An 18,968-nucleotide genomic window follows, 5' to 3' on the forward strand; every position below is an offset into this window, starting at 1 on the left:
AATAAAAGGCAAAGACAGTGCACAGGGAGGAGAAACAAGAGAAATCAGCAGTGGTTGCCGTTATGTTGGCAAAAACCTTTAAGTCAGAAGCTTTCTATAGAGAAAAAGATGGCCATTAAAAGGTACAATAGGAAGGTCTAGCAATTATATTTCAGAGCTCCTGAAATATAAAAAGCAAATAGTAACAGAAAAATCTAAATCTCAAAACTGATAGCAATACACTGATGGTAGATCCCATACTCTACTTTCAGTAATGGCAAGAATATCCAAACACTATCAGTAAAGAAGCAGTTGAGGTGAATAACACAGTTAATGAAATGAACCTAACAAACGTGCCAGACTTTCCACCAGGGTGTGATGCACATTTCCCTAAGAGCACATGGAACATTCCTGGAGTTTATCATATCAAGGTACAAATTTATCTTAGCATATTTCAGAAAATAAGAATCTTTTTAGCCAGAGTTTAATTAAAATAAAAATTAACAACAGAAGGTTAATATTCACAAATTTAGAAACTAACTTTGAGTCCAAGGTAAAATAAAAAGAGAACTCTTGATGGGATGTGTTGGTGCACACCTGTCACCGAAGAGGTGACACAGGGCCAGCCTGGGCTCCAGTGAGAAAATCTGCAAATGAAAACAAAAGCAAAAGTCCCAAACCTTAAAAAACAGCCACTCAGTAAGACTCAGCAGGGTCTGCACTAAGGTGCAGATGCCTGATCTGTAGAGGACAAAGGACGGCAAAGGACTTAAATGTAAGTCTTAGGAAACTGAAAACTAGTTCAGGCTGTGGCTCACTGGAACAGTACTTGCCTCACATAGAAGAGACCTCCTGTCAGCACAGAGGAAATAGAAAACTAGAAAAGAAATTAACCCCCAGTTAGTGGACAGAAGGACATAAGAAAGATTAGAAAAGAGGGACAGAAAAACAACAGAATTAAAAAACAAAAACAAAAATAAAACAGAAATCGGTTTCCTGAAAATTGGCACTCTTAGCTAATCTTAGCTAGACTGAAGAAAGAAAACAAAGACTTAAAGATAAAAAGTATTATGGACTTCTGTGAACAATTTACACTAACAATTGGATTGCCATGAAGAAAAGGATAGATTATAAGAAGCATACAGTCTAGCAAAACTGAACCAACAGTAGAAAACCTGAGTAGACCATAAGGAAATGTAATCAGTAAGTTTTAAAAAACCCTCAGTAAAGAAGAGCTGGGACCAAATGAGTGTCTATTCAGATTCCAAGATAGCCAGAGAAGGATGAAAACCAGCAAAGCCTAGAAGTGCCAACCACTCTGGAAACTGTTTGGGGGTTCCTCAGAAAATTGGACATAATACTACCAGAGGATGCAGTACTACTCCTGGGCATACACCCAGAAGATGTTCCAACTTGTAATAAGGACACATGCTCCACTATGTTCACAGCAGCCTTATTTATAATAGCCATAAGCTGGAAAGAACCCAGATGTCCCTCAACAGAGGAATGGATACAGAAAATGTGGTACATTTACACAATGGAGTACTACACAGCTATTAAAAAGAATGAATTTATGAAATTCTTAGACAAATGGATGAATCTGGAGGATATCATCCTTAGTGAGGTAACCCAATCACAAAAGAACACACATGATATGCACTCACTGATAAGTGGATATTAGCCCAGAAGCTCAGAATACCCAAGATACAATTTGCAAAACACATGAAACTCAAGAAGAAGGAAGACCAAAGTGTGTATACTTCAGTCCTTCTTAGAAGGGGGAACAAAATTCCCATGGAAGGAGTTATAGAGACAAAGTTCGGAGCAGAGACTGGAGGAATGATCATCCAGAGACTGCCCCACCTAGGAATCCATCCCTTAAACAACTACCAAACCCAGATTATTGCAGATGCCAACAAGAGCTTGCTGACAGGAACCCGATAAAGCTGTCTCCTGAGAGGCTCTGCCAGTGCCTGACAAATACAGAAGTGGATGCTCACAGCCATCCATTGTACGGAGCACAGGGTCCCCAATGAAGGAGCTATAAAAAGTACCCAAGGAGCTAAAGGGGTTTGCAACCCCATAGGAAGAACAATATGTACTAACCAGTATCCCCAGAGCTCCCTGGGACTAAACTGCCAATCAAAGAAAACACACGGAGGAACTCATGGCTCTAGCTGCGTATGTAGCAGAGGATGGCCTAGTCAGTCATCAATGGGAGGAGAGGCCCTTGGTCCTGTGAAGGTTCTATGCCCCAGTATAGGGGAATGCCAGGGTCAGGAAGCCGGAGTGGGTGGGTTAGGGAGCGGGGGTGGGGGTAGGGGATATTCAGAGGGGAGACTAGGAAAGAGGATATTTGAAATGTAAATAAAGAAAATATCTAAATAAATAAATAGTCAGATGCAGATATTTACACCCAACCAATGGACAGAAGCTGCTGACTCCATGGTTGAATTAGGGAAAAGCTGGAAGAAGCTAAGGAGGAGGGCAACCCTGTAGGAGGACCAGCAGTCTCAACTAACCTGGACCTCTGAGATCTCTCAGACACTGAGCCACCAACCAGGCAGCATACACCAGCTGATATGAGGCCCCCAACACATGTACAGCAGAGGACTGCTGGGTCTGGACTCGGTCAGAGAAGATGCACCTAACCCTCAAGAGACTGGAGGTTCCAGGGAGTCGGAGGGTCCAGTGGGATGGTGACACCCTCATGGAGATGGGGAAAAAGAAATATAAATATTAAAATAATTATTTTAAAATAATAAAGAAATTTTAACGTGCTCAGGGTTGGGCACAGTGTGTTGCAGATGTCTGTATGTATGCAGGTGCCCACACAGGCCATGAATGTACTTTGGATCCCCTGGAGTTGAAGTTATAGGTGAACTGCCTAATGTAGGTGCTGAGAACTGAATTCAGGTCCTGTGGAACAGCAGCAGCAATACTCTGAGCCGTCTTCCAACCTGTCTCCCTGTAGACTTTAAACCATCCCTAGATTATCTGTAATACATAATACAAAGTAAAGTATATACAAGTGATTTTTAAGGAATGACCAGAGAAATAACTAGATAGTATATGGCACCAACAAAGTTTATTTTCTGAGACTTTTTAAAAATATGCATTTAATTTGGTTAAATCTATATTATTGAACCCCCAGTTACTGATAGCCAACTGTATTTTTAAATTTACCATCTGTATTTTCCTAGTTTTTCAGCATGTTGTTTTATTTTTATCAGTAACCAGAGTCTTCTACTTGTGGTTAATATACTCACTGCTATCCTGACAAGGTAGTTATTCTAAGATAACTGTGGTAAATTTTTAACTTTAGTAATATATAATTAATTGATCAGAATTATATAATGTATATAAAGTAGTATTTTGATGTCTATATATATTGTGGAATGCTGACCCAGTCAAGACTACTATAAACTCATATATTCACCTTTTTATTTGCATCAAGAACACTTAAGAAATTTGAAACATTATGATAGTAGTATTGGTAACCATGCTTCATATTACATTCTACAAATATCTGTTTTCACAACTGAAAATGCTATCCTTTTACTAACATCTCTCCATCTCCAGTCTATGCTTTCCTGATTTCACCACCTGGGGTCCTTGACTGCTTGGTGTCTGCATGTAAGGGAGATGATGCGGCCTTTGTCTTTCTGTGTCTGGGCTACCTGCTTGACAAAGGTCCTCCAAGATTCATTCACAGCCTAGAAAGTGTTGCCTTTCTCGAAGGCTGAGACAGTCTGTTATATCATATACACTTCACACACAGTCATTAGTTACTTACCTGCTAGGGAACATTTAGATTATTTCTGTATCTTGGCAGTTGTGAATAATTCAGAAAATATAGGGGTGTGCCTGTATGACAGGCTGGTTTCATTCCATTTGGATATAGCCTGGAGGCAGGATTGCTGAAACACACAGCACTTCTATTACTAAATCTCAAAGAACTCATACATCAAATTAGTACATGGCTGTCACTTGAATTTATACATGGATTGATTCCCTTTTCTTCTACATGTTTGCCAATGCTTGTTATGGTTTTTATTTTCATGTGTATGTGTTTGTGGCTTGCATACACACACACACACACATACACATATACGTTGTTATGTGTGTGGGTACATATGTGTAGAATCAGAAGACAATACTGGGAGTCATTTCTTTTCTTCCAAATTTATGAGTTACAGGGATTGCATGAACTCAGGCTTGTCAGGGTAACAAGGGGAAAATTTTAGCTAGTCCACCCTAAATTAGTATATTCTAGTAGTTTTTTGCTGCCAGCCAAGCTCCAGATCCAGTGAGCAACCTTGTCTCAAGGAAATACAATAGAGAGTGGTACACAAAGTGGTACCTGACCCTTTTGTGCACACTCCACCCCAACACACATATAAATAGGATAAGAGTTTTAGAAATAAAATCCATAATTGTCAGTTAAAATATTTATGGGGTGCCTACCATGTGCTACATGTTGCTCAAAGACTAAAGTAAAATGTTGAACAAAACTGATTTCCAGAGCTTCCTGTGTAGTGAAAGGAGACAAACGATGAGTATATACAAAGAAGGAAGCTATGTCAGATGGGGATTCCTACAGTGAGGAGGTAGAGCCTGGTTAAAGAAAGCTAGGAGCCCCTTGGAGGAGAAGTTTTTTTTTTTTTTTGTTTTTGTTTTTTTTTTTGTCTTGGAGGGACAAGCAGAGACTTGAAAGAATTTAGAGTAATGTGGCCCTCCAAGGAAAGAGCAATCCAGAGAGAAGAAGCAGCCTTGAAATGGAACCATGATTGATGAATTAAAAGAAACAGTGTGGGGAGCATGTGAACTAAACCTTCAGAAGAGTGATAGATGATGTTACCCTGAGTTACACATTGGGAGAACTTGGCCTTCATGCTGAATGAAGCTAAAAGCCACTGAAGGGTCTTGAGTAGAGGCATCTCGGAGCCAATTTCGCTTTCCAAAGCATCCCTCTGGCTGCTGAGGTGAAAATAGACCAGAATGCCATCACTGAAGAGTGTGGATAGGTAGAGGGTAGACTGCATTGATAGTAGTGAAGAGAGAATGAAATGGTTTCCGTGGATACATTCCAACCATGTCTGTCAATGGCTTAGATAGGCCTAGGGTGTGAGAGAAAGGAGGGGAAAAAAGAGAAGAGAAGACAAGAGAAGAGAGGAGAGGAGAGGAGAGGAGAGGAGAGGAGAGGAGAGGAGAGGAGAGGAGAGGAGAGGAGAGGAGAGGAGAGGAGAGGAGAAGAGAGAGAAGAGGAGTCAAGGATGACCTGTCAACCGCAAGATGGAACTATGATTTACTTGACTAAAGAGTATGGTAGGAAAGGATTTGGGGGAGGAAATGAACTAGTACTTCAACTTTCATCATCATAAGGTCAAAATGAGTACCTATTAGTTGGCTGGGGCCAGAAAGATAGCGTGGCAGGTAAATGCACTTGCTACCAAGTCTGACAACAGGAGATTGATCTGCGTGTGGAAGAGAAGTGACTCCTCTAACCTCTGAGTGCATATCATGGCAGTGTGCCCCAAATAAATAATGTAATTTAGAGTATTAAACAAAATCACTTGTGTCTTGAAGGCAGTTAGAATGAGTCTGGAGTTCAGGATAGAGATAAAATTTTGAGAGTTAACAGAATTGAGTGGTATTTAAAGTTTAGCTTTCATATTTTGTTTTTAAATTTCAACTTGTTTCTTATTAATGATATATATTTAGATCATTTAAGGCATGAGTTTATTGGTTTTGCCATGTAAAGAAAAGTATAATGGCTGAATTTAAAAAGATCGTTATCTTCAAATAGCTAACTAGCAGCCATCATTACTCCTTATCATATTGAGTTTATGCTCATCATAATTGATCTGGATAATTCAGAAATAGGCTTACGACATAAAACAATATATCCCTCGACTTAGTCATCTGTATTTTCATGCTCTATACGTTCCTGGTATGGCTAGTGCTGCCTTGATCATTTCAATTTCCACATTATCCAAATGGGAATATACTTTGTTGTTTAAATAGTGTTATATATAACACATTAGATAAACTTCACCAATTTTTAATCTTTTTATTTTATATGTGTGGGTGTTTTGCCTGCATTTATTTATGTCTGTGTACCTTATGTGTGCAGTACTCAAAGAAACCAGAAGAGGGCACTGGATGCCCAGGACTGGAGTTACAAGACAGTTGTGAGCTACCACTTGGGTGCTATTAAAGTGCTCTTAAAATGCTGAGCCACTTCTCCTGCCCCAGCTTTCAAATTTTCTGGTTGAACATGTCCTCTTAGTTTCTTTAGTTTCTCTTACTTACATATTTTATTTTTTAATCTCTGTGCATGTTTGTATATGAGGGCATGCAGGTGCCATGTACATGTGGAAGTCAGGCTCAGCCCTCACGTCCACCTTGTTGGAGACAGAGTCTATTGCTCACCACTGGATATGCTAGGCTAGCTAGCCAGCAAACCTCTAGCCAGTTACCTGTCTATGCCTCCCATCTCAGCAGAGCAGTGCTGCTGGCCTTGCATGGGTTCTGGGGATCTGAGCTCAGGTCCTTATGCTTGCTTAGCCAGCCCTTTATCCACAGAGCTATCTACCCAGTCTAAAACCATTTTATTTTTTTTAATTTACTCATTTTAATTAGCACATAAATTATACCTATCTATGAAGTACTACACAAGCTTTACTTTTATAGATGGAGGGAGCTGGGTGGCAGAAGGGATTGGAAAGGGAAGGAGAGGGGGACAGATGTAGGGAAAGCAGGGGAAAGAGGGCAGGGAGAGTGAATGGAAATTGTCAGGGATGAGGGTGGGGTGAGAGTCGGGTCATCTCTAGGACTTGCCAGAGACCAGGGATGGGAGAGGTTCCAGGGAGTCTATGAGGGTGACTCTAGCTAAGACTCGTAGCAGCAGGGCATATGTAGCCTGAAGTTGCCACCTCCTGGACTCCCAGTGCAGGGATAAAAATATCAACCCACCCATAAAATATTCAACCCAAAATTTGTTCTGCATACAAAAAGTGTAGGGACAAAGATGGAGCAGAGACTGAGGAAATGGCCAACTAATGACTGGCCCAATCCTGTGGGCAAGAACTCTATTAATGATACTCTGACTCTATTATGCTTGCAGACAGGAGCCTAGCATAACTGTCCTCTGAGAGGCTCCACCCAGCAGCTGATTGAAACAGATGCAGAGACCACAGCCAAACACTAGACAGAGCTCAAGAAGTCTTGTGGAAGAGCTGGGGGAAGGATTGAGGAACCTGGAGGGCACAGCAACTCCTCAGGATGACCAACAGAGTCAATTAGCCTGGACTCTGGGCTCCCAGAGTCTGAACCACCGACCAAGGAGCAAGCGTGGGATGGACCTAGTCTCCTCTCCCATATTTGGATTTGCAGCAGATTTGCAGCTTAGTCTTCCTGTGGGTCCCCCAACAACTGAAGCAGGAACTTACCCACTCTGTTGCCTGCCTGTGGATCCTGTTCCCTAACTGGGCAGCCTTGTCTGACCTTAGTGGGAGAAGATGCAGTGACTTGAGGTGCCAGAGCGGGTTGGTACCAGGGAGAAGGGAGCCTCCCTTCTCAGAGAAGGAGAGCAAGAGTGGCTGTGTGAGTGGGGGACTGGGAGGAAAGGGGGCCTGTGATCGGGATGTAAAGTGAGTCAATAAATTAGTGGGAAAAAAGATACTAGTAGAAATGTTAGCTTCATACTTTATGTGTTTTTAAGTCAGGTACTGACTAGCAAGCTAATCAAAGATTTATTACTGGACAAACCCAGAAAATGATAAAATAAAAGCAAGCATATTTCAGAATTAAACAGATAATAGTAGTACGTGTACTTTTACAAAAAAATTAAAATAGGAAGGCCAGTGTGGTAGCACACACCTGTACTTGAGTATTTAAGAGGAAGAAAAATTAGCTTGAGTTTAAGGCCAGCCTAGATTACACAGTGAATATCAGCCTGCCCAGGTCTATATTCCAGAATTCTGTCTCAGGATGTAAAGATCCACCATCAAGCATGATCACCTATGTGCAGTCCCTAGGACCCACATGTGAGGGAATGGACTCTCAAAAGCTGTCCTCTATCTCTACATACAAAACAGGCTGTGGCACATGATTGCACACATGCACTTCCCCTTCTGAGTGAGATTGTTATTAAGCTTCTTTGGGTCTGTGGATTGTAGAGTGGTAATCCTGTACTTTATGGCTAATATCCACTTATAAGTGAGTTCATACTATTCATGACCTTTTGGATCGGGATTACCTCACTCTAGACGATATTTTCTAGTTTCACTCACTCACTTGCAAATTTCATGTCCTTGTTTTTAATAGCTGAGTGGTATTCTATTGGGTAAATGAAACACATTTTTTATCCATTCTTTGATTGAAGGATATCTGGGATGTTTCCAGTTTCTGACTATTATGGATTAGGTTGCTGTGAACATTGTGGAGCACGTGTCCTTGTGGTATGGTGGCACATCTTTTGGGTATATGCCTAGGAATTGGTTTAGCTGAAGTAGAACTATTCCCAGTTTTCTGAGAAGCCACCAAATTGACTTCTAGAGTGGTTGTACAAGTTAGCACTCCCACCGGCAATGGAGGAAGATTTGTTCCACATCCTCAACAGCATAAGCTATTGCTTGAGTTCTTGATCTTAGCTATTCTGATGGGTATAAGATGGAATTTCAGAGTTGTTTTGATTTGCATTTCCCTGATGACTAAGGGCATTGAACTTTTTGGTTTTTCAAGACAGGGTTTCTCTGTATAGCCCTGGCTGTCCTGGAACTCACTTTATAGACCAGACTGGCCTCGAACTCAGAAATCCACCTGCCTCTGCCTCCCGAGTGCTGGGATTAAAGGCATGCACCACTACTCCCAGCTTAAACATTTCTTTAAGTACTTCTCAGCCATTAGAGATCCCTCTGTTGAGAAATCTGTTTACCTCTGTACCCCATTTTTAGATTGGATTATTTGGTTTACTCTACTAGCATTTCTAATGAATAGGACTTAAAAGAAATAGAAGTCAGTTGCCTGACTGCAAATATCTCTAAAGTGTTGGCATGGCTTTGCTGTTTTGCTTGCTCATTTGAGCTGAGTTATTGCTTTCAAGCTGTCCCTGAACTCCTGGCCTAAGTGATTTTTTTTTTTTTTTGTGCCTCTACTCTCTGTTTGGAATTTCTGTAGATTACATATTACCTAGAATCTCTTCATACAGATTTAATATGGATCTTACTCATATATGGTAGTATAAATATGTTTAACAAGAAAAATGTGCCAGCTGTGCATGGGGTATTGGCCTTGACCCTAGCACTGGAGAGAGTCCTCCCTGCAAGACCATCACAGCTTCTAGAACAGCCTGGGCGAAGGGAGAAATCATTGATTTTATTAGTCTAACAAGACCAAAAATTAGTATTTATGTTTTGTTGCTGCTTTAAAAAATAAATTGTTTCCTTCCTTAGATGCTGACCAACAACGAAGAGAAAAACTGAGGAAGGAGTTGGCACGGTGTGAAAAGGAGTTTAAATTAAGTAAATCTGCTATGCAGACCAATTCTAAGATGAATTCCAAGTTCTTTGTAAATTCTCTACAGAAGGTAAGGTTTCTCTTTTGCTCTTTAAAAGCAGGTGTTTGTCAGACACATCATCGCTGCAGCCAGACTTGGGCTGCAGCTTTGGGTAGCTTTGAGTCAGCAAACTTTGAGCATGTGTGCTCTTCAGGACACAGCACCTTGTCACAACTGCCTGCCAATAAAAAGCAACCACTGTGGACAACGCTGAAATCAATTCTAGCTGCACTCCATTCGCTAGCCAGAGACAGCAACCGCGGCCTGCAGGCTATAGTTGGCTGGCCTGGGCTGTGTTTTTGTTTGTAATTCTATTTAACATTTGTTTGAAAAAGTATTATTCTGCTCACAGTTGGATGAGAAGTGATGGCAGTTTTTAGAATCTCTCCAATGGATAGATTTTGGTTTTTAATTAAAAACGTTTTTAATATAATGTATTTTGATCTCAACGAGTAATTTTATCCAGTGCTCTTTTTTCTTTTCTTGGCAAAGATGCTGTGATTTTATCTGTTAATGTAGAGAATGACTTATGTCCTTGGTATAAACAGATCCTAGCTGTGATGCATTAAAGTTTTCTTTCTTTTTTTTCTTTGGGATTTTGTTTTCTTTGTTTCTTTATATTTGTTTTATTTTGTTTTGATACATGGTCTCTATCCATTCCAGCAAGTCCTGGAACTTGCTGTGTAGACCAGACTGGCCTCAGACTTACAGAGATCCACTTCTACCTCTCTGGTGCTGTGATTAAAGCATTAAGGTTTTCTTTTACCCAGTGCACTGGCTGGTTTGTGTGTCAACTTGACACAGCTGGAGTTATCACAGAGAAAGGAGCTTCAGTTGAGGAAATGCCTCCATGAGATACAACTGTAAGGCATTTTCTCAATTAATGATCAAGTGGGGAGGGCCCCTTGTGGGTGGTGCCATCTCTGGGCTGGTAGTCTTGGTTCTATAAGAGAGCAGGCTGAGCAAGCCAGGGGAAGCAAGCCAGTAAGAAACATCCCTCCATGGCCTCTGCATCAGCTCCTGCTTCCTGACCTGCTTGAGCTTCAGTCCTGACTTCCTTGGTGATGAACAGCAGTGTGGAAGTGTAAGCCGAATAAACCCTTTCCTCCCCAACTTGCTTCTTGGTCGTGATGTTTGTGCAGGAATAGAAACCCTGACTAAGACACCCAGTGTGGCAGTGATCAGCACATTCCAGTGTTCTTTCCTCTCCAGCAATATAAACTAACCAGTACCCCCAAAGCTCCCCGGGACTAAACCACCAATCAAAGAAAACACATGGTGGGACTCATGGCTCCAGCTGCATATGTAGCAGAGGATGGCCTAGTCGGTCATCAATGCGGGGAGAGGCCCTTGGTCCTGTGAAGGTTCTATGCCCCAGTATAGGGGAATGCCAGGGCCAGGGAGCGGGAGCGAGTGGGTAGGGGAACGGGGGAAGTGGGGGAAGAGGATAGGGGATTTTCGGAGGGGAAACTAGGAAAGGGGATAGCATTTGAAATGTTAATAAAGAAAATATCTAATAAAAAATTGAAAAAAGCGAAGCTGTCCTATGGGCAGGTATAGCCGTGTAGTGTGGGCCAGCAATTCCAGCTCGTCATGGAGTCTTGGCACACTTGGCGGGACACTGCAGGCCCGAGGCAACACTGGACAACCTAGGGAAGCCATTATTATTCTGTAAAATTAGTAATTCTTTGATATTGCCAAATACCATGTTTTGTTTTCACACAATCTCATATTTTCTTCAGTTTGTTAGAATTGGTATCTAGTTAACTTCAATTAATTGGAATTTTTTAAAAATCCATAGCTTTCCTCCTCCTGTACCTGTTGTCACTGTATAATTTATATGTGGGGAATCTGAGCTCGTAGTAAATCCTGACTTAAAACTGCAGAATTCTAAAATTTCCACTGCAAACTTGTGGGGCGAATTAGGTCCCTAAGGCCTGCAGCCTCCACTGAGTGCCAGGGTTCAAGATGGGCAAATCACCAGTTAGAGAACAGCACTGAGAGTGCCCATGCTCTCAAGTTAGGATTGGTTCAAGCCCCAGCATCCATGGCATGGGTAAGAAAAGGGGGGAAAGGAAGATGGGAAGGAGAGAAAGAAAGGAACAAGAAAGGTAAGAAAAGAGAGAGGAACGCTGGCACGCCTGCTTGGCAGAACAAGTCCCCTGCTGCTTACTGAGCACAGATAGTGGACTTCTAACTCCTTTCAGTACAAATGAAGGCGTGGTTTATCAGTAGGCAGTGAGAAAAGCTATGGGAGCCTTTCTGGAGAATCTGGACTAAGTGTGGAGGAGCTAGAAAGCAGTTTTTAGTTAGACAGTGACTGCACTAGCCACAGTGACCAGCAGGACACTAAGTACAGGACAGCTGCAGTAATCTGGAAAAGAAAGGTTAAGAGCTGGGCCCCGGTATTACGGTATATAAAGAACACAAGGAACACAAGGCAGGTTACTATTACAAAGCTGATTGCTAGGAGTCAGGATCTGGTTTAATGAGGTGAAGAGAAAGGCAGAAGTGAAAAAGATACCCACGTTTCTGATGAGAACAGGATGACTGGGGGAACATAGATGAGAGGCATGAGTTTCTTGTTCGGCATACTCAGTGCCTTGGGAACATTGAATGTATTTTGGAGACATTGGATGTAAGTATCTCATCAGGAGAGAGATCTGGGAGTCATCAGGCAGGGTTGAGACCTCCCGAGGATGCTCTATAGCTACAAGGCCAGGGAGGCTGCTACCCTTAGAATAAGTCTGTCCCATGCTCTGCACTGTGATACGACTATCTGTCCACCCTTGAGGGACTCACAAGTCAATTTTTTTAACATTTATTTTATTGTATGTGTATGTGTGAGTGCCTACATGTATACTATATTACCACATACATGCCACGTGTCCTTAGAAGCCAGAATGAGACATTGGACTCCCTAGAACTGGATTTACAAGTGGTTATGAACTGCTTTGTGGATCCTGGGAGCCTCACACAGGTCTTTTGCAAGAGTAAAAATGTTCTTAATCTGGGTTATCTGTCCAACCCTTATAGTTTTATGATTGTTAAAATGGTTTATTCTCTTAACATTTTGAATATAAAGTAAATAATTTTGAGATAAGAATATTTTTGAACTGTTTAAATTATATATTTTAATGTACTTTATGAATCATTTATAATAAAGTAAAATAAACATTAATATGGTTATTAATTTTTTTCCTTTAGTATCTGTAATCCTATAATTTGCTTGCCTCTATGGTAGTTCATATATACCTTTATGCATTTTTATGGTTCCATTTATAAATAATAGTAATTTTTAGTTTGCCTACATGTTTTTTGCCTACATTTTTTTTTAATTGATTGAGTTATTTATTTTACATCCCTCCCTCCTCTCCTCCCAGTCTCTCCCTCTCACCTCACCTCCCTCTGACTTGCACCTCTCCCCAGGAAAGGGATGGCCTCCCATGGATGTCAATCTGCCTTGGCATATGAGATTGCGGTAGACTAGCGCATCAGCTCAGTCAAGGGAAAGGGATTCAAAGGCAGGCAACACAATCAGAGACAGCCCCTGCTCCCACTTTAGGAGTCTCACATGAAGTCTAAGCTACACAACTATAACCTACGTGCAGAGGGCTTAGGTCAGTCTCCCGCATGCTCCCAGGTTGCCACTTCAGTCTCTATGAACCCCTATGTGTCCAGGTTAGTTGATTCCTGTGGTTTTCTTGTGGTGTCGTTGACCCCTCAAGCTCCTTTAAATCTTCCTCCCCACCTTCCATAGGATTCCCCGATCTCCACTTAATGATTGGCTGTGGTCTCTGTATCAGTTTTCATCAGATGCTGGGTGAAGCCTCTCTGATGACAGTTTTGATTTGCCCAGGTGACTAAGGGTGTTGAAAATTTCTTTCTTTCTTTCTTTCTTGGCTTCGAACTCAGAAATCCACCTGCCTCTGCCTCCCAAGTGCTGGGATTAAAGGCGTGCGCCACCACACCCAGTGAATATTTCTTTAAGTGCTTCTTGCCATTAGAGATTCCTCTGTCAAGAATTCTCTGTTTAAATCTGTATTCCATTTTTTAAATTGGGTTATTTGGTTTGCTGATAACTAATTTCTTGAGTTCTTTATATATTTTGAATGTTTTGGTCTCTGTCAGATATGGAGTTGATGAAAATCTTTTCCCCTTCTGTAAGCTGACATGTTGTCCTTTTGACGGTGTCCATTGCCTTACAGAAGGTTATCAGTTTTGTGAGGCTCCACTTACTGTTGATCTCAGTGCCTGAGCTGTTGGTGTTCTGTTCAGGAAGTTATCTCCTGTGCCAATGCATTCAAAGCTATTCCCCACTTTCTCTTCTATCAGATTTAGTATATCTGGTTTTATGTTGAGGTCTTTGATCCACTTGGACTTGAGTTTTGTGCAGGGCAATTGATATGTCTATTTTCATTCTTCTACATGCAGACATCCAGTTGGGCCAGTATCATTTGTTGAAGATGTTTTCTTTTTCCTGTTTTGGGCTTCTCTGTCTAAAGTCAAGTGTCCATAGGGTGTAGGCTTACCTCTGGGTCTCCAATCCCATTGATCAACCTGTCTATCTTTATGCCAGGTTTTTATTTCTATTACTCTGTAGTATAGCTTGAAATCAGGGATGGTGATACCTACCTCCAGAAGTTCTTTATTGTACACGTGTTTTATCTTTCAAGGTCTGTAAAGAACTATGTTGGAATCTTATGGGAATTGTGTTAAATCTGTAGATTGCTCTTGGTAGAATGGCCATTTTACTGTTAATCCTACCAATCCATGAGCATGGGAGATCTCCCCATCTTCTGAGATCTTCTTCAGTTTCCTTCTTTATAGATTTGAAGTTCTTGTCATACAGGTCTTTTACTTGCTTGGTTAGAGTTACACCAAGATATTTTATATTATATGAGATGATCTTGTGAAGATTTTTTTCTTTCAGTCTGTTTATATGATGGATTACATTGAGAGAGTTTTGTAGGTTGAACCATCCCTGGATCTCTGGTATGAAGCCTACTTGGTCATGGTGGATGAAGTTTTTGATATGTTCTTGGATTTTGTTTGAGTATTTTCTTGAGTGTTTTTGTATCAATGTTCATAATGGAGACTGATCTGAAATTCTCTTTCGTGGTTGAATCTTTGTGTAGTTTAGGTATCAGAGTGACTGGCCTCATAAAATGAATTTGACAGTGTTCCTTCTGTTTCTATTTTATGAAGTAATTTGAAGAGTATTGGTATTTGCTCTTTGAAGGCTTAGAAGAATTCTACATTAAAACCATCTGGCCCTAGATTAATTGATTGGTTGGTTGGTTGGTTGGGACCGATTCTATTTCCTTTGGGAGTATAGGTTCTACTTAGATTATTTGCCTGATCTTGCTTTGGTAAGTGGTATCTTTCAAGAAAATAGTCCATTTCATTTAAATTTTTCATTTTTGTGGAGTACAGGTTTTTAAAGTATAACCTAATGATTCTTTGGATTTCCTCAGTATGTGTTCTTATGTCCCCCTTTTCATTTCTGAATTTACTAATTTAATTAGTCTCCTTCTTCTTTTTAGTTAGTTTGGCTAATGATTTGTCTATCTTGTTGATTTTCTCAAAGAACCAGCTCTTGGTTTTGTTGATTCTTTGTATTGTTCTCTTTGTTTCTAACTAATTTATTTTTAGCCATGAGTTTGATTATTTCCTGCACTCTACTCCTCTTGTGTATGTTTGCTTCTCCTTGTTCTAGAGCTTTCAGATATGTTGTTAAGTCACTACTATGAGATCTCACTAATTTCTTTATGAAGGCACTTACTGCTATGAATTTTCCTCTTAGCATTGTTTTGTGTCCTTAAGCTTAGGTGTGTTGTGCATTCATTTTCATTGAATTCTAGAATGTCTTCAATTTATTTCCCTTTGACCCAGTGGCCATTCAGTAGAGAGTTGTTCAGTTTCCATGAGTTTGTAGGCTTTCTGTTATTGTTAAAGTCCAGCTTCTATGATGGTCTGATAAGATACAAGAAGTTGTCTCAGTTTTCTTGTATCTGTTGAGACTTGCTTTGTGATGAAGTATATGACCAGTTTGGGAGACTGTTTTGTGAAGTGCTGAGAAGAAGGTTTGTGTTTGGGTGAAATGTTCTGTAGATATTTGTTAGGTCCATTTGAGTCATAACATCCACTAGTTCCACTATTTCTCTGTTTAGTTTCTGTCTGGATGACCTGTCCATTGGTGAGAGTGGCATGATGAAATTTCCTACTATGAATGTATTGGGTTCAATTTGTGATTTAAGCTTTAGTAAAGTTAAAAATGTGGGTACTCTTGCATTTAGGATATAGATATTCAGAATTGAGATGTCATCTTGGTGGTTTTTTTTCTTTTGATTGGTATCCTCCATCTCTTTTGATTAATTTTGGTTGGAAGTCTATTTTATTAGATATTAGAATGGCTATTCCAGCTTGCTTCTTGGGTCTGTTTCCTTGAAAATCTTTTTCTAGCCTTTTACTCTGAGGTAATGTCTATCTTTGATGTTAAAGTGTTGGTTCTTTATGCAGCAGAATGATGGATCCTGTTTTCACACCCATTCTGATAGTCTGTGTCTTTTTATTAAGGAATTGAGTACATTGATGTAGAGAGAGATTAAAGACCAATAATGATTGTTAATTCCCATTATTTTGATGTTGGTGGTGATACTGTGTGTACATGCATGCATACGTTTTCCTTCTTTTGTTTTTGCTGGTGTAAAATTATTTCCTGTGATTTCTTGGGTATGGTTAAGCTCCTTGGGTTGGATTTTTCCTTCTAGTATCTTTTGTAGATCTAGATTATGGATAAGTATTGTTTAAATTTGGTTTTGTCGTGAAATATCTTGTTTTCTCCATCTATAAGTGATTGAAAGTTTTGCTGGGTATAGTAGTCTGGGCTGGCATGTGTGATCTCTTAGAGAGTACAAGACATTTGCCCAGAAGCTTCTGACATTTAAAGTCTCTGTTGAGAAGTTAGGTATAATTCTGGTAGGTCTATCTTTATATGTTACTTGACCTTTTTTCCTGTGCTGCTTTTAATATTCTTCTTTGTTCTGTGCATTTCGTGTTTTGATTATTATGTGGTTGGATTATTATTATTTTTTGTCTAGTCTATTTGGTATTCTATACCCTTGAATGTTTGCAGGGATCTCTTTCTTTAGGTTAGGGAAATTTTCCTCTATGATTTAATTAAAAAATATTTTCTAGGCCTTTGATCTGGGAGTCTTCTATTCCTATTATTCTTAGGTTTAGTCTTTTCAGTGTCCCATATTTCCTGGATGTTTTATATCAGAAACTTTTAGATTTAACGTTTTCTTTGATCAATGTATCAATTTCTCCTATCCTATCTTCTATGCCTGAGATTCTCTCTTCTATCTCTTGTATTCTATTGGTGATGTTTATATCTATAGTTTCTGTTCTCTTACCTAAATTTTCTATCTCCTGGATTCCCTCAGTTTGTGTTTTCTTTCTTTTTTTTTTTTAATCTATTTATTATATGTAAGTACACTGTAGCTGTCTTCAGACACACCAGAAGAGGGCGTCAGATCTCGTTACGGATGGTTGTGAGCCACCATGTGGTTGCTGGGATTTGAACTCCGGACCTTTGGAAGAGCAGTCGGGTACTCTTACCCACTGAGCCATCTCACCAGCCCCCAGTTTGTGTTTTCTTTATTGCTTCTATTTCCATTTTCGGGTCTTGAACAATTTCATTCATTTCCTTCACCTGTTTGATTGTGTTTTCCTAAATTTCTTTTTTTTGGTTTCCCGAGACAGGGTTTCTCTGTATAGCTCTGGCTGTCCTGGAACTCACTGTGTAGACCAGGCTGCCCTCAAACTCAGAAATCCGCCTGCCTCTGCCTCCCGAGTGCTGGGATTAAAGGCATTCAACCACCACTGCCAGGCTTCCTAAATTTAAGGGATTTATTTACTTCCTCTTTAAAGGCATCTGTCATCTTCATAAGATTGGATTTAAGGTCATTTTCTTGTAGGATAGCTAGGCTCTGGTGGTGCTGTATTGCCCTGGCTGTTGTTAATTGTGTCATTATACTGCCTTTAGCTGTCTGGTTGACTCTGGTACCCAAAGGCCTCCAGGAATGCAGGCAGAGCTGTGAGCAGGACAATGGAGTGCAGGGGACAGGGAGCAGTTTACTGCTACTGGGTATGCTTTACGGGACTTGAAAGGCCAAGGATTCAGGGAGCAGGGTCTTACCTGTTTGTCCCTGGTGTCACCAGGCCTCTAGGAATCCAGGCAGGGCCATGAGCTAGAAAATGGAGCTTAGGGGACACTAACTGAGGACTCACCACTACTGAGGACCCAGTTTGCCTACATTTTTAATAAGCTTTAATGATTAATGCTTTAGACTCATTTAGGTTATCTTAAATTATTAATTTGGTATATTTTAATAATTGGGTGGATTTTAAGGTTAACAGATATTTATTATGGTTCTAGAATATTCTCCCTGAAAAGAGAGTTGCAATTTAAAATGCTGGCTTTGGCCTCCTAGTGGCTTAGCAGGTTCTGCATCGGAGCTCATATTTCAGAACAGAAATCCTCACCACCCACAGTGCTCTCCTCTCACCCTGGCTCATGCGGTGTCAGCTCTCAGGACCCTTCCTTGTGCTTCCCTTCCAGCTGCTGCAGACCCACAGGTGCAGCTGCTTCTGGCCTGTAATCCTAACCAACTGTATGGCTGTGGTTCATCTTTATGAATAGAGTATGAAACATTTCAAAGCAGTTCAAATAATAAAAATCAAAATCTATTCATTCTTTTATAAAACATAAATAACTTGGAACTTTTGTAAAACAAGTATTAGATTTTTCACATAATCTGCCCCTTGCCTGGTCTTCAACTGAATTGTTTTCAACTCTTTGAGTATCTAACAGACAGTTGTAAGATCTTGGTCCATCATTTCTTCTGCTGTTGTCCATGAAAGAGATTTATTACTCGGTTGTTTTGTGATTGTAAATTGGGTAGGTGTTCTTTACACGAACTTTACATGTATAGCAAATCACATAACCATCTCAGTGGCCCCCAGCCTTGCCATTTCATTCTAGTAAAACTTTACACTGATAGACTTTCCTTTTACAGTCAACCTAATGTCCTATGCTTTTCTCCTTGCTCTGGGTTTAGCTTACACCATTCCTCTGGGTATAAATAATTCTTATGATTATTAATTAATAGCTCTGTAGGATTCAGAAATCTCTTTCCAAAGAGACAAGCTCTTTGTACACCAGCAGTAATATCAGCCTAGTTTGGGAGCACATTTTAAGGCTAATATGTTGAAGTAATAACATAAGACAATACTCATTCTGTCTTTCGTTTTGAGAAAGAAAGATTAGAAAGGAAATTATGTGTCTAGACCTATTTAGAAAATAGTCATATAGTTTCCTTACTTAGATATAGCAGTTTGTAAGTTAGCTGATCTATACGTT

At 40.2% G+C, this 18,968-nt stretch overlaps 1 protein-coding gene across 10 annotated transcripts in view; it reads left to right on the forward strand.

Moving 5' to 3' along the window:
• Nucleotides 1-18,968, forward strand: part of Spata7 (spermatogenesis associated 7) — a 41,691-nt gene that overhangs the window by 10,783 nt on the left and 11,940 nt on the right. For 8 of the 10 annotated variants that reach the window (XM_030246502.1, XM_006515358.4, XM_011243979.3 and 5 more), the window contains one exon: nt 9,438-9,571. In XM_030246502.1, the coding sequence (XP_030102362.1) occupies nt 9,438-9,571 (134 nt within the window). Of the gene's footprint in view, nt 1-7,108; nt 7,530-9,437; nt 9,572-18,968 lie in introns of all 10 variants that reach the window. The other 2 variants (XM_030246503.1, XM_030246505.1) reach the window with 1 other exon arrangement.

Source organism: Mus musculus, chromosome 12 (genome assembly GCF_000001635.26).
Source record: "Mus musculus strain C57BL/6J chromosome 12, GRCm38.p6 C57BL/6J".
Lineage (NCBI taxonomy): Eukaryota > Metazoa > Chordata > Mammalia > Rodentia > Muridae > Mus > Mus musculus.